This window comes from Orycteropus afer, unplaced genomic scaffold, assembly GCF_000298275.1.
Source record: "Orycteropus afer afer isolate SDZICR_OR568_19922 unplaced genomic scaffold, OryAfe1.0 scaffold00207, whole genome shotgun sequence".
Lineage (NCBI taxonomy): Eukaryota > Metazoa > Chordata > Mammalia > Tubulidentata > Orycteropodidae > Orycteropus > Orycteropus afer.
This window is the reverse complement of record NW_006921794.1, coordinates 2,991,049-3,011,578: the sequence shown is the minus strand read 5'-3', so window position 1 is coordinate 3,011,578 and position 20,530 is coordinate 2,991,049. Positions and strand designations below refer to the sequence as shown.

Genomic DNA, 20,530 nt, shown 5'->3' with positions numbered 1-20,530 from the left:
GAAGTAGGATTGCCCAACCTTCCTTCCGAGGAGTAGCTGGTGGGTTTGAACCACAGCCTTCTGGTTAGCAGTCAAGTGCTTTAGCCACTATGCTACCAGAGCTCCTGGCTGAATATATACAAGGCTAATAGAGTGGAAAGTGCAGAATCAGATTCACACATACTTTGGGAACTTGATATATAGCCAGAGGTGCTTTAAAAATCAAAGAGGAAAAGATATTGCTGGGTCAGTTAGTTATTTCTATTGAAAAATAAAAATGAGATCCTTATCTACTGCTGTACACAAATCAATTTCAGGTGGATTAAAGATCTAATCAGGGAAAGCAAACATTTCAGACATTTAGAAGAAAATATACGAGTATGTGTTTAGAGCTCTGAGGTAGGATGTATTTCTTTCTTTCTTTTAGGAAGTATTTGTTAAGGCACCAAAAGCATAAAGTTAAAAAGAATAAAATTGATACACTTGACTGTATTAAAATTTAATAAAAAATAACCAGAAGCAAAGTGAAAAGATAAGCCATAGAACTGCAGAAAATATTTCCAATCCATGTGACAAAGGATTTACAGAAATTGCCAAAGAATTCATTAAAATGGTTTTATATAATGCACAATGAAAGTGACATTGAGACATAATGAGGGAATCATGTTTGCATATTTGATTTCCAAGTTTTAATTAAGATACTTTGGAATAAATTGATACCACCAAGTGTGCACATTATATATGGAGGGCTTTAGTTAGGAGCTCTGGTGGCTTAGTGCCTAAGGCATTTGATTGCTAACCAGAAGCCTGGTGGTTGAAACCCACCAGCCACTCCTCGGAAGGAAGGTTGGGCAGTATACTTCCGTAGAGATATACCACCTTGGAAACCCAAGGAGAGGTCGCTGTGAGGCAAATTGACTCGACGGCAGTGAGTTTGGTTTGGTTTGGTTAGTGCTGGTATTTGCAGGTAAGTTATTTAGGATGAAAATGATTTACTCCTTTGCTCTCTAGTGCCAATGTACTGCCTTTGTTAAAATGTTAACTAGGTTGTTTTTTGTGTCTGGATATTTTTGTAAATAGCCTTATAATTCAGAAGCCACAGAATAGTATGAACTTTTATTGTGCAAATTGAAATACTTGTAAGAATTATGTCATACAGTCATATGAAAACAAACCAAAAAAACCAAACCCATTGCCTTCAAGTTGATTCCTACTCCTGGCAACTCCACATGTTACAGACTAGAACTGCTCCATAGGATATCTTGGCTGTAACACATATGGAGGCAGATCACCAGGCCTGCCTTCTGCAGTGCCTGTGAATGGGTTCATACTACCAATTTTCAGGTTAGTAGTCGAGCACAAAGCTACTGACAAGTGGTTTTTGCCACCTAAAGACTTTATATAAAAAATAAGAAAAAGACAATAGTGATATGGATATGAATAATTAGTTCACAGATGTGGAGAAGAAAATGGCCAGAAAAGATTTCTTCATTAGTAATCAGGGATATGTAGATGAAATCAAATAAGATAGCATTTTGTACCTATCATAAATTGGTAAAAATTAAAAAGGCTGACATTACTAAGTGTCGACAAATGGTATTTTATGTATATATTTCATTTTCATCAAAAGCCATTGCTATAGACCTTTTGCTTTTTTCCTCATAAAAAGGGCTTTCTCATCTGAAACTGCCTGATCCCGCCCATCACCTGTTATCATTGAGTTGGTTCTGATACGAAGTGATCCTGTATTTCCCAGTATTTAGAATAGTGCTGATAATTTGTATATCATTTTTTAAGGGGAAATAGAAAAGTGACCCTAACACACATTAAGCACGGAGCTAAATACTTTGTATACATTTTGTTGCTAGGTGCCATTGAGTCAGTTTTGACTCATAGTGACCCTGTGTACAACAGAACAATATGCTGCCTGGTCTTGTGCCATCCTTACAACTGTTGCTATGTTTGAACCCATTGTTGCAGCCACTATGTTAGTCCACATCATTGAGGGTCTTCTTTTTCACTGACCCTCTACTTTATGAAGCACGTTGTCTTCCAGTTGACTGGTCCCTCCTGATAACGTGTCCAAAGTATATGAGACAAAGTCTTGCCATCCTCATGTCTGAGGAGCATTATGGCTATACCTCTTCAAAGACAGATTTGTTTGTTCTTCTGGCAGTCAATGATATATTCCATGTTCTTGACCAACACTGTAATTCAGATGCATCAGTTCTTCCTTGGTCCTCCTTATTCATTGTCCAGCATTTCCCATACATATGAGGCAATTGAAAGGTGCACCTTAGTCCTCAAATTGACATCTTTGCTTTTGAACACTTTAAAAAGAGGTCTTTTGCAGCAGATTTACCCAGTGTAGTATGTTGTTTGATTTCTTAGTGCTTCCATAGGGTGTTAGGAGGAACTCTTGTGGCGTAGTGCCTAAGGCATTTCCACTAACCAGAGGCCCACGGTTCAAACTCACCAGTCAGACCCAGCCATTCCTCAGAAAGAAGACTGGGCAATCGGCTTCCATAGAGATACTGCCTAAGACCCAGGGAAGGGGTCACTGTGAGTCAGATCCAACTTGATGGCAGTGAGGTTTTTTTTTTTGTTTTGTTTTTCCATGGGTGTTGATTATGGATTCAAGTAAAATGAAATTTGTATATGGATTATCTCATTTAATTTTAACAACCCTATGATATCATTACCCCCTTATTAACAGTTAAGAAAATATTTTTAGATAGGTCTAGTACTGTGCCAGAGGGTATCCACCCAGTTAATTCACTTGCAGCCAGAATTTTAGCTAGCCCTAGTACCTAAGAAGGAGCTCTGGTAGCATAGTGCCTAAGGCACTTGACTGCTGACCAGAAGGCTGGCGGTTCAAACCCACCAGCCACTTCTTGGAAGGAAGGTTGGGCAATCTACTTCAGTATTGATACTGCCTCAGAAACCCAAGGAGGGGTCACTATAAGTCGGGTTCGACTCGATGGCATGTAACAACAACAAGAACAGTGCCTAAGACATTTGACTGTTAACCAGAAGGTTGGTGGTTCAAACCTACCAGCCGCTCTGTGTAAGGCAGATGGGGCACTCTACTTCTGTAAAGATTCACCACCTTGGAAACCCAATGGGAGTCTCTGTGAGTCCAACTTGATGGCAGTGAGTTTTGGTTTGGAAATATCTCTAAAATCCATGTTCTTTGAATTAAACCAATTTAAAACTGTGATAGGAGTAGAATCCACAGTGGCTGGTGTTTCTGAAACTCAGATCAATAGCAGATGCAAAGTGGCAGTTGTAATATTGGAAGAAAGTGTTAGCAATAGTGATGGTTATTAGGAGATAAAAATGAAATTAGGAAAATAGTAATACTATTTATATTCATGTAACACTTAAATCATTTAGGTGTTTATTGAACTTTTTATTGCAAGGGTCATCCCTGGTGGGTACAAACGGTTAAGCACTCAGCTACTAACCAAAGTATTAAAAATTGAAAGTTGGCAGTTCAAACCCACGCAGAGGTGGCTTGGAAGAACAACCTGGCGATCTGCTTCCAGAAGGTCACAACCATGGAAACCTCTTATGGAGCACAGTTCTACTTTGCAACACATGGGTTGTCATGAGTGAGATTGACTCAAATGCAGCTGGTTTTGGTTTTCAATGTAAGATAATTGAGACTCCAAAGAGGTTAATTGACTCATCTTTGGCCACATTGTAAGTAGTGCCAGGGGTAAACTCTTCAGTGCTTTTTCCACTATATTGTAATTTTGAAGATGAGAAGAAAATACAAAGAACAGACATAAAAGCAATGATGTTTTTAAAGAAAATTACTACTTGGAAGGTCAAGGTAAGGATTATAAGTAAAGCACACTTTAAAACATATATTCAAAACTTTTTAAGTTAAATAAATTCAGTAATCATAAAACAAAACATAAAACTGGCATGTGTCTAAAAGAAGCTTGAAAAAGGCATAGAATGAGATTAATTAAAGTCTTGGTTGTTTCGGGAGAGTAGGCACCAAAATCTGACTCAGCTGCTCATTATAATTGCCTCTGGTTATCCATTCCCAACAAGTTGTCATGCTACCTCGAGAGTTTGTTCCATGTATCCACATTGGTTCATTGGCCAGTGACGTCTGTGCTGTGTATTGGATTGCATAGCCAGAGGAAGAAATTGCTCATGACCATGAATAATCGTTTTATATCTAATAAGTTAATTAAGTGCACATATTTCCTTTTTGCAGATTTCTTGCAGTTTACAATTTTTGTGCAGAGTTGCCAGTACAGGTTGGATAGTCCTATTTGGTAAATTTTTTGAAATTAAAAATAATGTAGACTTCTTAAAAAAAATCTGGTCCTCACAAAACTGGAAATTATGCGCAAGTATAAAGAGTTGATACTGGTTTTAGACTTTTAATGAGAATTCTGAAAATTGAACTGATAACATGAAGTGGGTACAAAGATTTGAAGATGGAAATTGTTTACATAAGCGTACCTTTACCGTTATCACCTTCTGGAGTCAGAGAAAATATATTTAAAATAACTTTCTTCTAAACTTTGACAAAACTCCAGTATCCCTGCACTTGAACTATCATGTCTTAAACTTTTCTCAGAATTCTCATTGAGCCTGAATTAAAATATTCTTAACACATTCAGTTATTTGGTTTATTAGCCTACTACAGAGGAGAAATAGAAAGTTGAAGAGGGGATTTGCAACAGGAGATGCTGTTAGAATCAAACATATTGGCCCAAGGAAAGTGACAACTGATAGCCTAACGTGCAAGGAGAAGACAGGGAAACTGAGAAGCAAGCTTGCTACTTTTACTAACAGATTTGACGATAATGGATGTCTATAGTAGTGAACCTGAGCCAGCAAGGAAAGGTTAAATAGCTTTTGCGGAAAAACATAGGTACAAAACGCTTCAGGGATTATTGTCTTAAATAGCTTAACTAAAAACTTTGGTGCTTAAGAACAAAGATTTGAAGTTTTTCATATGTAGAGTGTTGATATTCAGGGCTGGAAAATTAGGCATTATTTAGTTTAAAACCAGTAAGCCTTTGGAAATAGTATATTTGTTAATTCCTATTTATTAACATAATAGTACTTGTAGCTATACTTGTAAAGGAAAAAATGAGATTTTTAGGACCTGTTTTATTGTTGGCTTTTTATCATTTTGAATGCTTCCATTTCAGGAAGGAACATCTGCCATGGAAAATCTAAATGAAATGCAGTGTATGTGGTTTCAGACAGAATGTATTTCAGCTTATCAACGTTTGGGGAGATATGGGGATGCCTTGAAAAAGTGCCATGAAATAGAAAGGGTAAGTTGTTAAAATAGTGACTTTAGTTTTTTCCTGATGAATAAAGCAGGTAGATTTCTACACAGATCATCTGCCTCTTCTAACTGTTTTGGAAGCATCCATTGTGAAAAAAAATTGTTGATTTTGGCCTTCCAGACATTGAGAAGTTGTGAACAAATGTTTGCTTTTTTTGATCTTCAAATTTTTATCATTTTGACATGTTGATAGATTTTTATGTGAGGGAAGAAGGAAAAAGATTAGTTTATTAAACCATTATTATTAACATAGATTTAAAATTTTTTTTCACTAATTGGGCCATCATTTGATTTTCATCCCTAGCCTAGAAGGACACACAAGCTCATGGCACCCTCTTTCCTCTTTATGTCAGGATCTGGTCCACAGCCAGCCTCTCTCCAATTTGTCTTCCCAGGATATTTGTTCTCACAGTCAGTATTTTGTACAGCAATCTGTAGCCAGTTTGCAGGCTTATTTTATTATTTGCTTTTAGGATTATGTGTGTGATGTTCCTTACTGTTCCATGCTATGAAAAGGTTTAGTGAGGGGACTTTTCTTTTCCTTTGTGTGAATTTTTGTTTTCCTGTTCTTTGTCATCTCTGAAGCACTCTCCTTCCAAATGGACATCAGGAGGAAAAGAGCCGCACATGCACCCCTTGAGGCAGTCCTCAGCAGCCCTCAGTTGTGGGGTCAGTCGACACCACTGTTCCCATGCTGACCGCAGTATAAAACCACAGGCATCGTAGTCAGGTGAGCCTGATGTCTGCACCATGGCAGTCACTTTGGCCTTTTTTCCCATGTGAAACTCCTGAGGTTACCCACAGAAAAGACATTTTAGGGGGTGGCTTTTGAAGGGAATTGAAATTAGGATTAACTGAGCCCTTTCAAAAATAAACTAGTTTTTTTTTGTTTTGTTTTGATTTGCCTTTTTAAGCCTGGCTTGGTGGCTGTATCTTCTTGGAAACTACAAAACCCTTGGATGATACTTATGAAATATCCAGCACTAGTTTAAATCAGGCTCTTACTGCTGTAATAAAACTGTGGAGCACTAGCTTGTTATAACACTTCATAGATGGCCATCATATTAAAAGCATTCTTACTATTAAGGAAAGAAACATTTTTATTATTCAGGACATACTCAGTAGAACAATCAGAAGTAGATTGTTTCCTTGAATGAAGAGGCTACTACTCACTGAGGAATCAGTAATTTCAGCAAGACCATACTGTAGAAATTTATCAAGTTTTCTGTGAAATTTGAATATGCATAGACCCAAATCCCCGAACCCATTGCTATTGAGTCAGTTTCGACTCATAGCAATCCTATAGGATTATTATAATCCCATTCTTTCCAACACTAATAACCATGTTACTTTATCCTTTTTAATATTTTTGAGCATTATTAGAATATAAATAGCTTTCCTATTACTGTGTTTCATTTAGATTATGCTTCTCCTTAAATTTTTAGTGGTTTTGACCGAGTAGTATGAAATACAATTCCATAGTGTCAGATAAAGTACTTCAAGAAATGACTGAAAATGAAGAATTTAGTAGAAAGCATTTGTGAAGTAAAAAGTTATAAAAAATCTTTGGCTATCAGATTAAGACATGGCAGAAATCATTTCCATCTGACATGTTACAAAATTATTGCTAGAAACTTTAACTGTCTTTATTTAGGGGTTTCTGTTGATCCTTAAGAATAGAAAGAACTAGACACAGAAAAGAGTCTACTCTTAGTGTTACATGCTACTTGTAAGCTAGTCTTTTTATAATGAATAACTCATACTGTCACAGTAAATAAGACTTAAAAATCTCTTGGTAAATTTTATATAGAAATAAATGAATGCTTAGAACATACAGGGTCATTAAATATTTGTGACTAAATGATTCAAGCTTCTAAAATTAATTTCTTATAAAGTAAATATAAGTTTAAAGAATCTTTATTTTAATAATATAATTGGAAGGACATGAGAGTGATTATGAAATTCAAAGATTCATTTTAATACATATCACCTGAGTTCCTCTGTGTCTAGATTTTTAAATAGTAAGAAAATGAGTACCTTTTGAAAATAAAGCTAGATTCACATTCATTTAGTTTACCTTCTCAATAGTTAGTGAATTTGAAAAAAAAACATTCAAATAAAGTTTGAGTCTTTTGCCTTTAAGATTTCTTTCAGTTCTTTTGCTGAAGGCAGATTAGCTAGGGTACATATTGCTGCAGGTTCTTAGTAATTGGATTTAAAATGTTAGAATTCTAGATTGACTTGGTGTAGTAATTTGTTCTGTCTTCATCTTGTTGCTCTCAATAGGATTTTAGGAGTTTATTACACATAGTCCAATCCAATCTGATGTTTGAAACTTGAGTTTTATTTTTTAGAAGGACAGCCTTCCTTAAGATACTGCATATAAACTTGTGTTCAAAATAATTTTTAAAATGCTTTTCTCTTTCAAGAATTGAATGTTCTTTTTCTTTTACCTTTAGTCTTAAGGCAGTTGGCTTCTTAACATTTTAGTGTGCTGATTTATACCCAAGACAGGGCAGGCAACCAATGCCTATTTCTAAACCTCTGATAAAATCTAGGGTTTATGATAGATTAAAACCATAGGAAGTTCCTAACTTTATTTTCTAGTACATCTTAATCTTTATCTAATTGATACATGCTTTAAAATGACAGATTCTATATAAGGGAAATCAAGTTCCATATTACCCTGGTTGATCTAGTTATTTATTTAAGTCCACAGTTTTTTTTTCCTTCTTTTGTTTTTGCATTTCTGCCTATGAGCTGTTACTAGCCTCATCTGGGAACTCTGAGAGGTAATGGGTGAAAGGATATGGGTCAGAAGAGAGGGCCTAATAAAGAATTCCTAAAGAAAACAGTACTCTTAAGTTGTAGATGGCTTTTCTTAAGTCTTGCTGACCTGTTTTACTTGGATTCAATCTAATTTTGACAACTTGAGTAATTCCTGTCTGCATTAACTGCCCTTCTTTCAGCATTAACTGTCCTCTACCCCCTTTAAAAAGAAAAAGGAAAAAACAAAAAGACTAGTGTTTGAGATAAGGGAAAAAGAGTTAAGGACATGACTGTATGTTAAGATTTAGATCCCTGGTTTTTTGCATTGAGTTATCTGGCCTTCATTGTCATGCTCTTCATATTTGGCTCAAGTGCACGGAAACGCTCTGTGTGTGCTCTCTGGTGTATTTTGTATGATTGGGAAAAATCAACCCATGGTAGTATACAAAGGAGAGCTTTGTTGTGATGGGATAGTTTTGTGTCTTGGTTGTAGTGTTAGTTCCACAAGTCTACACGTGGGATAAAATCACATAGAACCTTACTTTTCTACCAATGCCTGGTTTCTTGGTTTTGATATTGTACTATAGTTATGTAGGCTGCAACCTTTGTGGGGAACTGGGGGGAGGGAATATAGAACCACTATATATTGCTTTTGCATCATCCTCTTTATCTATAGTTATTCTCAAATAAAAGGTTTAAAAGAGAAATAAATTAATCCAAGATTATTTAGTTGCTTAAATGTAGGATTCTACAATAACCATTTCTTCCAAAAGCAAGAGTATTAATAAGTCATAGCTGAAGTTTCTTCTTCCCCCCAGTGTAATCTAGGTAGGTCCTGTTCACTATCATTTAGCTTATTATAGGGCGATCAACCATTCCAATTTGCCTGGGACTGAAGGGGTTCCTGGGACACAGAGCTTTCAGTGGTAAAACTGGAAAAGCCATGGGCAAAGCAGGATGAGTTGGATGAGTTGGTCACCCTATTTATGGAAGACATTAACTGGAGAGAGGCAGCCTGTAGGCTGTCACTGATAAAGAGGCGGCGGCTTAACTGTTTGTGGTTCCATTTGGCTCCCTCCCATTTTAACTGTCAGAGGCTTAACTTTAGACCTATGTGTACTGATGCTGCTGGGAGTATTTCTTGAAGCTTGTGTCTGCCTTTTTACACATGTAAATGTTTTTCAGCCTAAAAAAGGTCCTGTAATCTCTTAGATATTTTCATCTAATTATCTGTTCTATGACTTTTAGCATTGCCATTTTTCCTTAGTTAATTACATTGAATTTTAAGATATTTTGATGATGTTAGATATAACTTTATTTACATCAAGGAAAACCACTGACAACTTTATGAAATAAAAAATCCTTAGATTTTAAAAAATTAAACCAAGTTTAAATATATATTATGATTTGTAAGTTGGTTTGACTTACTGATGGAGAGGAAAGCAGTTGAAATATAACCTCATTAAGGCGTGAGTTTTGAAGTAATAAGTATAAACTAATTGAAATGTTTGTTTTCTATTTCTTTCCCTCTATAGTATGTGCTTTTATTCTTATCTTTGAATTTCTCTTAAAATCTTAGGTACTTAATGTGATTTTGCTATTTATTATGGTATGTTTCTAAGTACCACAAGCAGTACCAGTTGCCATTGAGTCAGTTTTGACTCATAGCCACTCATTGTGTGTCAGGGAAGAGCTGTTCACCATAGGGTTTTAAAAGGCTGAATTTTTGGAAGTAGATTACCAGGTCTTTCTTCTGAGGTGCCTCTGGATAGAGTTGAACTTCCAATTTTTTGGTTAACAGCTGGGCACATGAACTGTTTGCATTGTCCAGGGACTCCTCCTGTTTACTAAGACAACTAAAATTATCAAATGATTATGGACAATTACTAACAGTCCTCTGCAGAGTGAGTTATTAGGCCCCTAGTACACAAGAAGGATGAAGTGTAGTAGAAGCCTGACCTATATATTGAATCATTGGTTTCTCTATCTCTATGCAGAGAGGCTAAAGAAGGGGCAAAGAAAGGAGAGAGAAGTAGAAATGCATGTAGGGGAGAGAATAAAGATACAAAAATTGGTTTCTAGGGGAAGGAGGCATCAGTGTTCTCCTTCCCATGTAAGTTCTTAACCTTTTTTTGGGTCATGGACCCTTTGAGAATTAAATGAGAACTTTGAGTTGTCACACTGAAGAAAACAGCTATTTTGTTTTTGTATATGATTCCAGATAAGAAACCTCTGCTAAAATGGAATGAGAACTTTTTTGTGAAAGAAAATCATAATGGTGTACATTTGGATAGCAGTTCATTATTTGAAATGCACGTTGGCATATGTTCTTATTTGATCCTTTAACAGCCTTAGAAAGTAGTTGTACAGATTTCTTTATTCCTAATTTAGAGTCAGTAATCTAAATTCACTAAGAAATTAAAAAAAACTTGCCCAAGTTCACAGGCTATATAAGCAACTTACCTTTTGAGTTGACAAATAATGTGCTTATTTAATGCCTGCCACTTCTTAGGTCCTGTGTCCAACAGGGGGCAAAGATGACAAAGTAGTCCTTGAAGAGCTCACAGTTAGGAGGGGAGTCTGACTTAGAAACATTTAATGTGAACCTACATATATTTACTTTTCATTGAGAGCTCTGTTTAAATACTCTGCCAAGTTGGTTTTTAGGGAATACGAAAGAAAAGTATTTCATTAAAATGAGAATACTGGTATGCACTAATTCCTAGGTTTAAACAGTAACTTGAGCAACTGAATTATTATGTAGAAGTTGAATGTCATCACAAAACATAGTTGATGGGGAATGGCCATAGATTGTAGGGAGAGAAACACAACCTGAATACAAAGAAGAACTTGCTGTCCTTTTAGTGTTGGACATTGGAGAGAGCATCTAAGTGAAACTGTGACGGTTTAAATTGTTTTTCAGGCTTTTTATGATTTTCTATTCAAAAGGAGACATCGACATATATGTAAGGAATAATTCTCTGATTTTGTTTTGAAGCATTTTTTTGAGATAACTGATGATCAATTTGACTTCCATACATACTGCATGAGAAAAATGACCCTTCGTGCCTATGTTGACCTTTTGAGATTAGAAGATATACTCAGAAGACATGCCTTCTATTTCAAGGCTGCTAGATCAGCAATTGAAATATACTTGAAATTGTATGACAATCCTTTAACCAACGAAAACAAACAACAAGAAATAAACTCAGGTAACTGAAAAGAAACTTGCTTAAAAATATTTTAAAAAGAGAGCAATGCTAAATTTCCGAATCATGAACATAAATGATCCATTGTCAGATGAATGTGAAGACAGCATTAGATAACTAATGGGCTGAAACAAGAAAGTGGGCAGACTTAAAAAAAAAAAAAAGGGGGAATGATGTCCTGGAGCTGATGCTTCTGAGTCACCCACATGAAGTGACTATTAGTCTTTTTCATTTTTACTTTCAGTAACGCCAATTCAGAAAGAAGAGGAATGTCTGTGGACTGAGTTCCTTTCTTTTTTTTAAATTGTAATGAAAACAGCTTTGAGCACTTCCTAGTACCGACTTTATTGAAAATGAGAATGCCAGTGAGAATATTTGTACAGCTTCAATTCACTAAAATGTTAATATCTATGAATATTTGAGAAATTGTAGTTTGGAGACAGATTTGTGATCTTTCATTCCTAGTACTTTATAACACTTAAGAGACCAGTGTGTTTGTGTGTGTTAACTCATTTATCCTTGAAATATTATGAGAGGGTAGTTGGTATACACAGCCCCACTTTACATTTTGGGAGTTGAGACTGAGAGGGATGAAATGTATTGTGTACCAGGCAGAGCTGGGGGCTTAGAACTGGTCAGTATTCGTCAATACAGCATTTATTTATTCATTGACTTTTATATGACAGGTTTTGTGCTAATCACTGGGAATAAATTTTTTAAAAGCTTTTTTATAGTTGCCTTTCCCCACACAACCCCCCTCAAGCTATTCTGATACTATATGCATTGCAGAGGACTATGAGATGAAACAGAAACACTGCCTTAGTAGAATTTTGGTCATTTATATATTTATAGAAAATCTGTCTGCCAAAGAACTGAAGAAAATGCTTAGCAAGCAGAGAAGAGCTCAGAAAAAGGCCAAGTTAGAAGAAGAGAGAAAGCATGCGGAAAGGGAACGTCAACAGAAAAATCAGAAGAAAAAAAGAGATGAAGAAGAGGAAGAAGCCAGTGGTCTCAGGGAAGAATTTATACCCGAAAGATTAGAAAGGGTGAGATGAATGTACTGTCTTTATGTTATTTGGTAAAATTTACATTATTCAGTTTGGTTCTGGTCATAATAAACATGATTTATTTAAATCTGCAAAGTAGAAATCATTTGCAGTGTTTTAGGGTCATGGTGATAAATATCAATTACTTTTGAGTAATAATATGCAAAATTTGGTTATTGCAAATTGTATGGAGAATTTTGTTTATTGTTGGTGCAATAACACCTCACCAAAGATGTCCAACCAAGTTCTAATCCCTGGAACCTGTGAATATGTTACTTTACATGTCAGAAGGGAATTCAGGTTGCTAATCAGCTGACCTTGAGATGAGAGATTATCCTGGATTAGCCATATTGGCCCAGTGTAACACAAGGGGCATTAAAAGTGGAAGAGGGAGATGGGAGGTGGAAGAGGAGGTCAGAGTGATAGAGTGTAAGAAGTATTCAACCTGCTGTTGCTGGATCTGAAGATGGAAGAAAGGGGTCACAAGCCAGGGAATGCAGGCAGGCTCTAGAAGCTGGAAAAGGCAGGGAAAGGAATTCTCCTCTAGAGCTTCCAAAAGGGAATGCAGTCCTGCCAACACCTATAACTTACCTAGTGAGACCCAGGTCAGATTTTAACCTCTAGAACTGTTAAGATACTAAATTTGTGTGTTTTTTTAAGCCACAGAACATGAGAATTTGTTACAGTAGCAACAGAAAACTAATACAATTGCTTGTTATATCTCTTACTGTTATAGTGTGCTCTAGATTCTGATGCATAGCAGCCCTGTGTACGATGAGCTATAAGATAGCTCTTACTAGATATATTTTAAGCTACAAAGACATAGCAATAGCAGCTCATCTCCAGAGTTTTCTCAAAGTGTCGATAGCTGTTTAGGGACCAGATTTAGGGAAATTGTTAGCTTTCAAGTTTATTCACTGTTTATCAAGTGTAAGTTTGTTAAATTCGTCATTGCTGTTTTTCCAGTTATGTGGTGTGTTTGTCCTGTTAGATGTTTGTAGTGTAAGACGTTGTCAGTACTTGGTGCATCATCTTCTTAAGTATGTGGAATACTTTTATGTATTTTCTTGAATTTTCATAAAATTACATTGATTTTATAATCAGAAGAAAACAATAAAGATATTTCCATTTTGAAAATTGTTGACCATCTACTATGAATTTTTTTATCAAAAATATTTAAATTAAAAAATTTTTGAAGTTTCACTACTTATTTGGTTCTATAAAGAAAACTGGATAGATTACATTAGATAGATACTAGTATAAAATTTTAGAGAAGATTTTCCTTGTATAACTTTTTAAAATATTTTTTCCTTTCTGTTTCAAAATAGGTAGAAAATCCACTAGAAGAAGCAATCAAGTTCCTTATACCTCTTAAGAACCTTGTTGCTGATAACATTGACACTCATCTATTAGCATTTGAAATATATTTTAGGAAAGGTAATAAGTACTTTAAGATTGGTTTTTAACCTTGCCTTGTATCAGTGACCATATTCAGTGTAATCTCTGTCGTTTAGATCTATTTTTGTTTCTTCGTGTCCCATTTTAATCTTTCACAAAAGGTCCTCAGCCCTTGTTTTCCCTTGCTGCTCTGAACTTTGCTGGGTAACAAATTAGAGTATTATAATTAAATCCATTTTAAGAATATTTTGAATAGTCATACAAATTAATATTTACCTGAAGCAGTCCTTCATGGTTTTTCAAGCTATTCTTTAGACAATAAAGTTGTAACAAAAGTCAACTTTGAATTTAGCTTATACATTTTATGGAAGAGGAAATTGTGTTAGGAATTTTAAGTGAGGTTGACATAACATGAAGCACATCACGTACATAAATAGTGATACTGTTATTTTTCTGATCCAGGAAAGTTTCTGTTGATGCTGCAGTCTGTCAAACGAGCTTTTGCCATAAACAGTAATAACCCGTGGTTACACGAATGTTTGATTAAGTTTTCTAAATCAGGTAAGTATAAAAAGATAATTTTTTTATGATTTAAATGAAGATATAGCTATACAGTAAATATGCTAGTAAAGCAATAATAGGAATTAGTACATTTTAAGAGAGGTATTTATATTCCAGAGGTGCAGTACTTTTATTATGTAAAATATATCAAGCTTAATAATAAATGTGCCTAAGGCATGTGACTGCTAACCAGAAGGCTGGCGGTTCAAACCCACCAGCCATTCCTCGAAAGGAAGGTTGGGCAGTCTACTTTCATAGTGATACCGCCTCAGAAACCCAAGGAGGGGTCACTATGAGTCAGATCCAACTCGACAGCAGTGCATATATATATACATATGGATGGATGGGAGCTCTGGTGGCTTCGTGCCTAAGACATTTGACTGCTAATCAGAAGGCTGGCGGTTCAAACCCACCAGTCATTCCTTGGAAGGAAGGTTGAGCAATCTGATACTGCCTTGGAAACCCAAGGAGGGGTCGCTGTGAGTCGGTTCTAACTCAATGGCAGTGACTTTGGTTTGTTTTAATAATAAATAACAAAGCTATTCCAAATGAAATTTTTAAAAAAGTCTCACCAGAAAATAAAAATCTAATTGTTTTCTTTTTATAGTGTGCGATCATAGTAATCTTCCAGACATTGTTAGCAAAGTTCTCTCTCAAGAAATGCAGAAGATATTTGTCAACAAGGATTTGGAAAGTTTCAATGAGGATTTTCTCAAACATAATGCTACCTCTCTTCAGCATCTACTTTCAGGTTAGTATTTAGCTCCCAGAGTTGAAATGCTTACGGAAAAAAGTTAAAGTGTGATGGGAAACAAATGTTTGAAAATGTATTCATCCTCACTAATTATCAGAGAAAAGGAAATAAGTATCAGTACCATTTTTGATCTTTCAAATTAACAGTGGTTTTTGTTTTGTTGTTGTTGTTTGTGAAAAGGAGACCAGAGTCTTCTAAGGATGATGAGGAAGAACTCTTGCACTTGGCTGCTTCAAGTGTAAACTGACACAGCCGCTTGGAAAAGCAGCTCCTTGGTTTACTGAGAACCTCACATATTGCGTGTCTTTTGATTTAGTAGTCACACTGTTGTAAATAATCATAAGGAATTAATCCAAAGTAAAGAAATAGCTAAGTGTAAGGGTGTTTATGCAAACCTGTATTAAGTGTGGTGAAAAGAAAGGAGACAAATTTAATGTCTGTCCAGTAATGTGGGAAGCAGTGGTGGGACTATAGAACGGAATATCAGATAGTCATTTAAACTGATGTTTATTCAAATGGTTTATAATAATGATAACTACTTTTTTTTAATATGTATACAGAATTTGAATATACAGTGTAATCTCAACCATGTAAAAGTATGCTTGGGAAAAGGCTGAGAAGAAATATTTACCAAAGCTCTGATGGTTGAAGTTGGGTGTTATGGTTATGAGTTGTTTATATTTTGGGGATATTTTTATGTATTTTTTATCTTGAGGATTTATTTATATCCTGCCTTGTTCCAGGAAGGATTTTAGGCAGTTTATACAAATTCATAAAATGGTGAGATAGTATAAATTAAAACTGGACAAAAGATTAGAGGCAAAGGACTTGGGGGCAAAATGAAGTACATACATACACACTTCAAGACATATATTTAAATAGTTTAACCTAAGCTTTTCTATTGTAAAGGGAAGCATTTCGGTTCTGATATATACAGGGTGAAGAATTATTTCTTTTGAAAGTTATAGTACTTCTTGTTAGTAAGGGTAGATAAGAATTTGTCTTAAAGAACACAGAATAGTAACAGAAAACATTTCTTTGTTATAATTGTGGGAAGTGTCTTTCTAAGCACTATATGAAATTCCGCCAAAACAAAACAATCAAACTCACTGCTATCGAGTCAATTCTGACTCATAGCAACCCTCTTTGGGTTTCCGAGGCTGTACATCTACAAAGTAGATGCCCAGTCTTCCTTCCGCAGAGTGGCTGGTGGGTTTGAACTGCCCCCCTTCTGGTTAGCAGTCATATACCTTAGGCACTGTGCCACCAGAGCTCCTTATGAAATTCTAAGGAAAAGATGAATAATTTTTATAAAAATGAAAGTAACATAAATTAAAAGACCAGCTGGAAAAAAATACAGATATATAACTAATAAATAGCTAAGATATAGAGAGTTCTGTCTTAGTCTGGGTGGTCTAGAGGAGCAAAGCCAGTGAAGCATATATAGAAGGAGAAATTTGCTATAAGAAAATGGCTCACACAGTTGTGAGGGAATGGCTCATGCAAGTCCCAAATCTGTGGATCAGGTAGCAGGCTGGAGCCTCTGCTGGCTCATGGGGCTGCTGGAGTTGGTGAATTCAAAATGTATTGGCCAGGCAGCAGGCCAGAGACCTCTGCAGACTTAAGTCCCAAGAACCAGAGGTCAGGTAATGAGGAGGAGGCAAGGTAGAGAAAAGGGTATGGTTTGCCAGAACATCCATTTATATACTGGAGGCAGATCACACCTCCCCAAGGAAAATCCCCTTTTAACTGATAAGTTCCTCATATCAGATCACAAAATGGAAGCTGATTAGAATCATAGCCTAGATAATCACAAGCTCTCATAAATGAACAAAAGCCCAGTAGGAAAATGAGCATAGAATGTGAAGCATGTAATTTATAGAACTATAAATTGGATTTTATTTAAAAATAGTTCTTAAAAATTGCTTGCCTCCTTTATAAATACATGAATATTTGCTGCTGTGTCCTTACTACCCTCTGGGGCAGTAATTTTTTCTTGAGATGTTCTATTTTAGAGCTTGATCTTTTTCTTTATGGTTTTGACTGAAATATTGATTGATGCCACAGAGAGTCCATATTTACATTTTGAGTTACATCATTTCTAAGGATGTGGTTAAGTCAGTGGTCTTCAAGTAAATGTTTAACAACCACCTCTTGTGATAGTAAAAGCTTTTTTTGTAGGTTTTTTTTTTTTGTCATACAGATATTACTATTGCAGCCCCCTAAGGAGTCCTTATGGTACAGTGGTTAAAGTGCCCAGCTGCTAACCAAAAGGTTGGCAGTTCAAACCCACCAGCTGCTTCGTGAGATAAAGATAAGGCAGTCTGTTTACAAAAAAAAGATGAAAAAAACACCAAACTCACTGCCATCAAGTCTGTTCTGGATTCCAAGGCTGTAAATCTTTATGAAAGCAGACTGCCTCATCTTTCTTCCACAGAGCAGCTGGTATGTTCAAAGCACTAACCTTTTAGTTAGCAGCAAATGCCTTAACAGCTGAACCAGAGCCTTGGAAACCCATTTGGGCAATTCTTTTCTGTCTTGCAGGATTGCAGTGAGTCAGAATTGACTCAACAGTAGTAGGTTTGTTTGTTTTTTATTGTAGCCCCCAGCTATCGAGAGAAGTCACAGTTGGCTCTTGAGAGCTGAGGGAACATAGCTTCAGCCCACCACTGGTTAAACATTTGGAAGCATAGTTCACATCACTCATCAGTATAAACCAGATAAATGTAAGGACATTGGAGTTTATTCATTTAAAAATACTGTGCTATTTCAGGTGCTAAAATGATGTATTTTCTGGACAAGTCAAGGCAAGAGAAAGCAATTGCTATTGCCACGAGACTGGATGAAACTATAAAAGATAAAAATGTAAAGGTAAGATTAATGAAAACACGTGCCTTTGCAACATCTCTTAAGTTGGCCTTCAGAGTTATGCCTGAATTTGAATCTCAGACCCACCAACCTGTTTGACTTTAGGCAAGTAACCTCTTTTAATTTCCTTATCCTCAGTTATAAGAAGGAGATGACAATGCTATCTATCAGAATTGGTGTAAGGGTTAACTGAAATTATAAACTATGCGAACTGTGTAGTGCCTGGCACACAGTAAGCATGCCATTAAGTATGAGCTGTTGTTATTAACAAAGGGCACTTTCATTTGTACTGATCACAGTTTTAGAGTTTCACTTTATTTGGTCAGTTTTCAAATACTAGAATTTTACTGCCTTTTTTTTTAAGGCTTTGCAAAGTTGAATATTAATGTTCCTTTTTTGAAGTGATTACTCACTGTAGACAGCAAGAAGTTAATTTATACTGAAACCTTGTTGGCTTTCTTTCACTTTTATTAACACATTTCATCTTTTGATTAAAGTGATTATTAATTGAGCTGTTTTTAAGAATTATATTTTCCTCTTGTTTCAATAGATTGTAATAAAGGTTTCTGAGGCACTGCTTGATGGAAGCTTTGGGAATTGTAATTCCCAGTATGAAGAATACAGGACAGCCTGTCATAAACTTTTTCCTTTTACATCTGCTTTCCTACCTGCCGTGAACGAAGTTGACAGTCACAGTGCAGCATTCAACCACACAGCGATTAACTATGATGTTTTGGCAAATGAAATTTGAAATCTTAGGAAAAGTTGTCTTCTTTAGACTCAAGGCTGAATTCAAATCAGGGTTTTTTTTTCCAGGGTGCGTTCTAATATAGATATGAAATGAAATATTTGGGTAGAATTTTTAATTGGAGTATTCTGTAAGCTTATTTTATTCTTTATCTGACTCTGCCAATTTACATAAACATCTGTTTAAATTACCTGTTTATACTTGTACAGTTTTTCTTGAACTTCCCAATTGTAAACATGGCAATAGGTGCTGTCACTTCTATAAATATGATCATTTCTTATTAAGCTAAGTTATATGCAGTCCCACAATACTACTTTCTTTCAGAGCTTGGTTTCAGGAGTTATGATTTGATCCCTTGTCTTATTGGTTTGTTTATTGCTTGCTTTTTAATTAAAGTACATTAGTTTTAAGGTGTTAACTATATTTCGGAAACATCGTGGAACCCATCTTAGCAGATAATAGAGATTTATTTAAAATTTACTTTACCTTGCCTTTTTTTTTTTTTAACCTTAATTTTTCATGATTTATCATTTCCTTGCAATATCCACGAAAATTATATTTTCAGGTTGAATAAGGGTACTCCAGTTTCATGTAGATGATTCACAGTGGAGGGATCGGTTTCCCTCTCAATCATGGAACTTCACTGGTAAATTTATTATGTAGCTCTAAACTGTCTTAAAGACTCAGAGACAGGAAGTATGCTTTCTTGACTAAATTGCTTTGAGTGTTAACAGGTAGTTTATATCTGAGGGATGTACTTCAAGAAAACAGAATAGGCAGAGTATAGATTATAATGAAACATCTTACTCTTAGAGCCATGCATTAAGTATTAAATGCATTTTTATATCCCTCAGCAAAAATGAGAGTTTAAACTCTTGTTAGTTTAACTACTAAAACAGTATTGTTAAACCGTGATTTTTTTGGGGGGATAGCTTTTTGTTCTGTCTTGTACAGAAAACAGTCATGGAGTCATTCATATGTTTGTGTTCCTTTCAGAACTGTGTAAATATGTCTGTAACATTAATGCTTCCCTTTATGGAGAATATAAATCAAAAAGGGAGAGTCTCTTTAGACAGAGTTCTAATTAAAATGGTTTTTCTTCACTCTATCTACTTATTAGATTCATAATTGTTGAGAGAAATCTCACTGTAAAAAATGCCAACCTATATAATGATGTAATAAATTATTTTGTACACAGTAGCTTATGTGTATTTGTGTTTTGTGCTTATCAAAACATTTTACAAAATATTCTTTGAGGGAATAAAAACTTAGACCATCTTAATCATTTCAAGTTTATAAACAATTTTAATTCTCATAACCACCTGCCGAATATATTCTGGTGCCATAGTGGCTTGGCTGCTTTTTAGTGTTTTAATGATTTAAGTTCTAGTCAACTTTGTCCTTAAATGTCCTGGTAAATAGGTCATTCATCATGTTACTGTCATCAAGATGCTGTTTGCATAAAAGGTGCCAGTTAATCATAATTAATATGGAAATTGTGCTTTTGTCAGAAGCCTTTTTAGAAGTACTACATTGGAATCATTTAGAGTTGCTGAGAGTTAACGGGATGGATACAAAAGAATTGCGAGGCATTAGGTTAAGGTGCATAGCGGAAGACAGGGAAGGTGTGGTAACTCGTGACACTGAGGTCAGATAAACCCAGTAGTATATCAACAGTGTATATGTCACAGAGCTTTTCTCCTTCGTACCCCACACCACTTTGAGAGTATGTTGTTGTTGTTAGGTGCCATTGAGTCAGTTCCTACTCACAGTGACCCTGTGTACAACACAACAAAACACTGCCTGGTGGTGCGCCAGCCTCACAATCCTTGCTATACCTGAGCCCATTGTTGCAGCCACTGCATCAGTCAG

General features: G+C 35.6%; 1 protein-coding gene across 1 annotated transcript in view; it reads left to right on the top strand.

Moving 5' to 3' along the window:
- Positions 1-18,661, top strand: part of NAA16 (N-alpha-acetyltransferase 16, NatA auxiliary subunit) — a 132,148-nt gene extending 113,487 nt beyond the window's left edge. Inside the window, exons 14-21 of the mRNA XM_042781966.1 lie at positions 5,163-5,291; positions 11,073-11,286; positions 12,136-12,329; positions 13,658-13,766; positions 14,190-14,288; positions 14,896-15,039; positions 17,816-17,913; positions 18,461-18,661. Coding sequence (XP_042637900.1) covers positions 5,163-5,291; positions 11,073-11,286; positions 12,136-12,329; positions 13,658-13,766; positions 14,190-14,288; positions 14,896-15,039; positions 17,816-17,913; positions 18,461-18,661 — 1,188 coding nt within the window. The remainder of the gene's footprint in view (positions 1-5,162; positions 5,292-11,072; positions 11,287-12,135; positions 12,330-13,657; positions 13,767-14,189; positions 14,289-14,895; positions 15,040-17,815; positions 17,914-18,460) is intronic.
- The last annotated feature ends 1,869 nt before the right edge of the window (positions 18,662-20,530 follow it).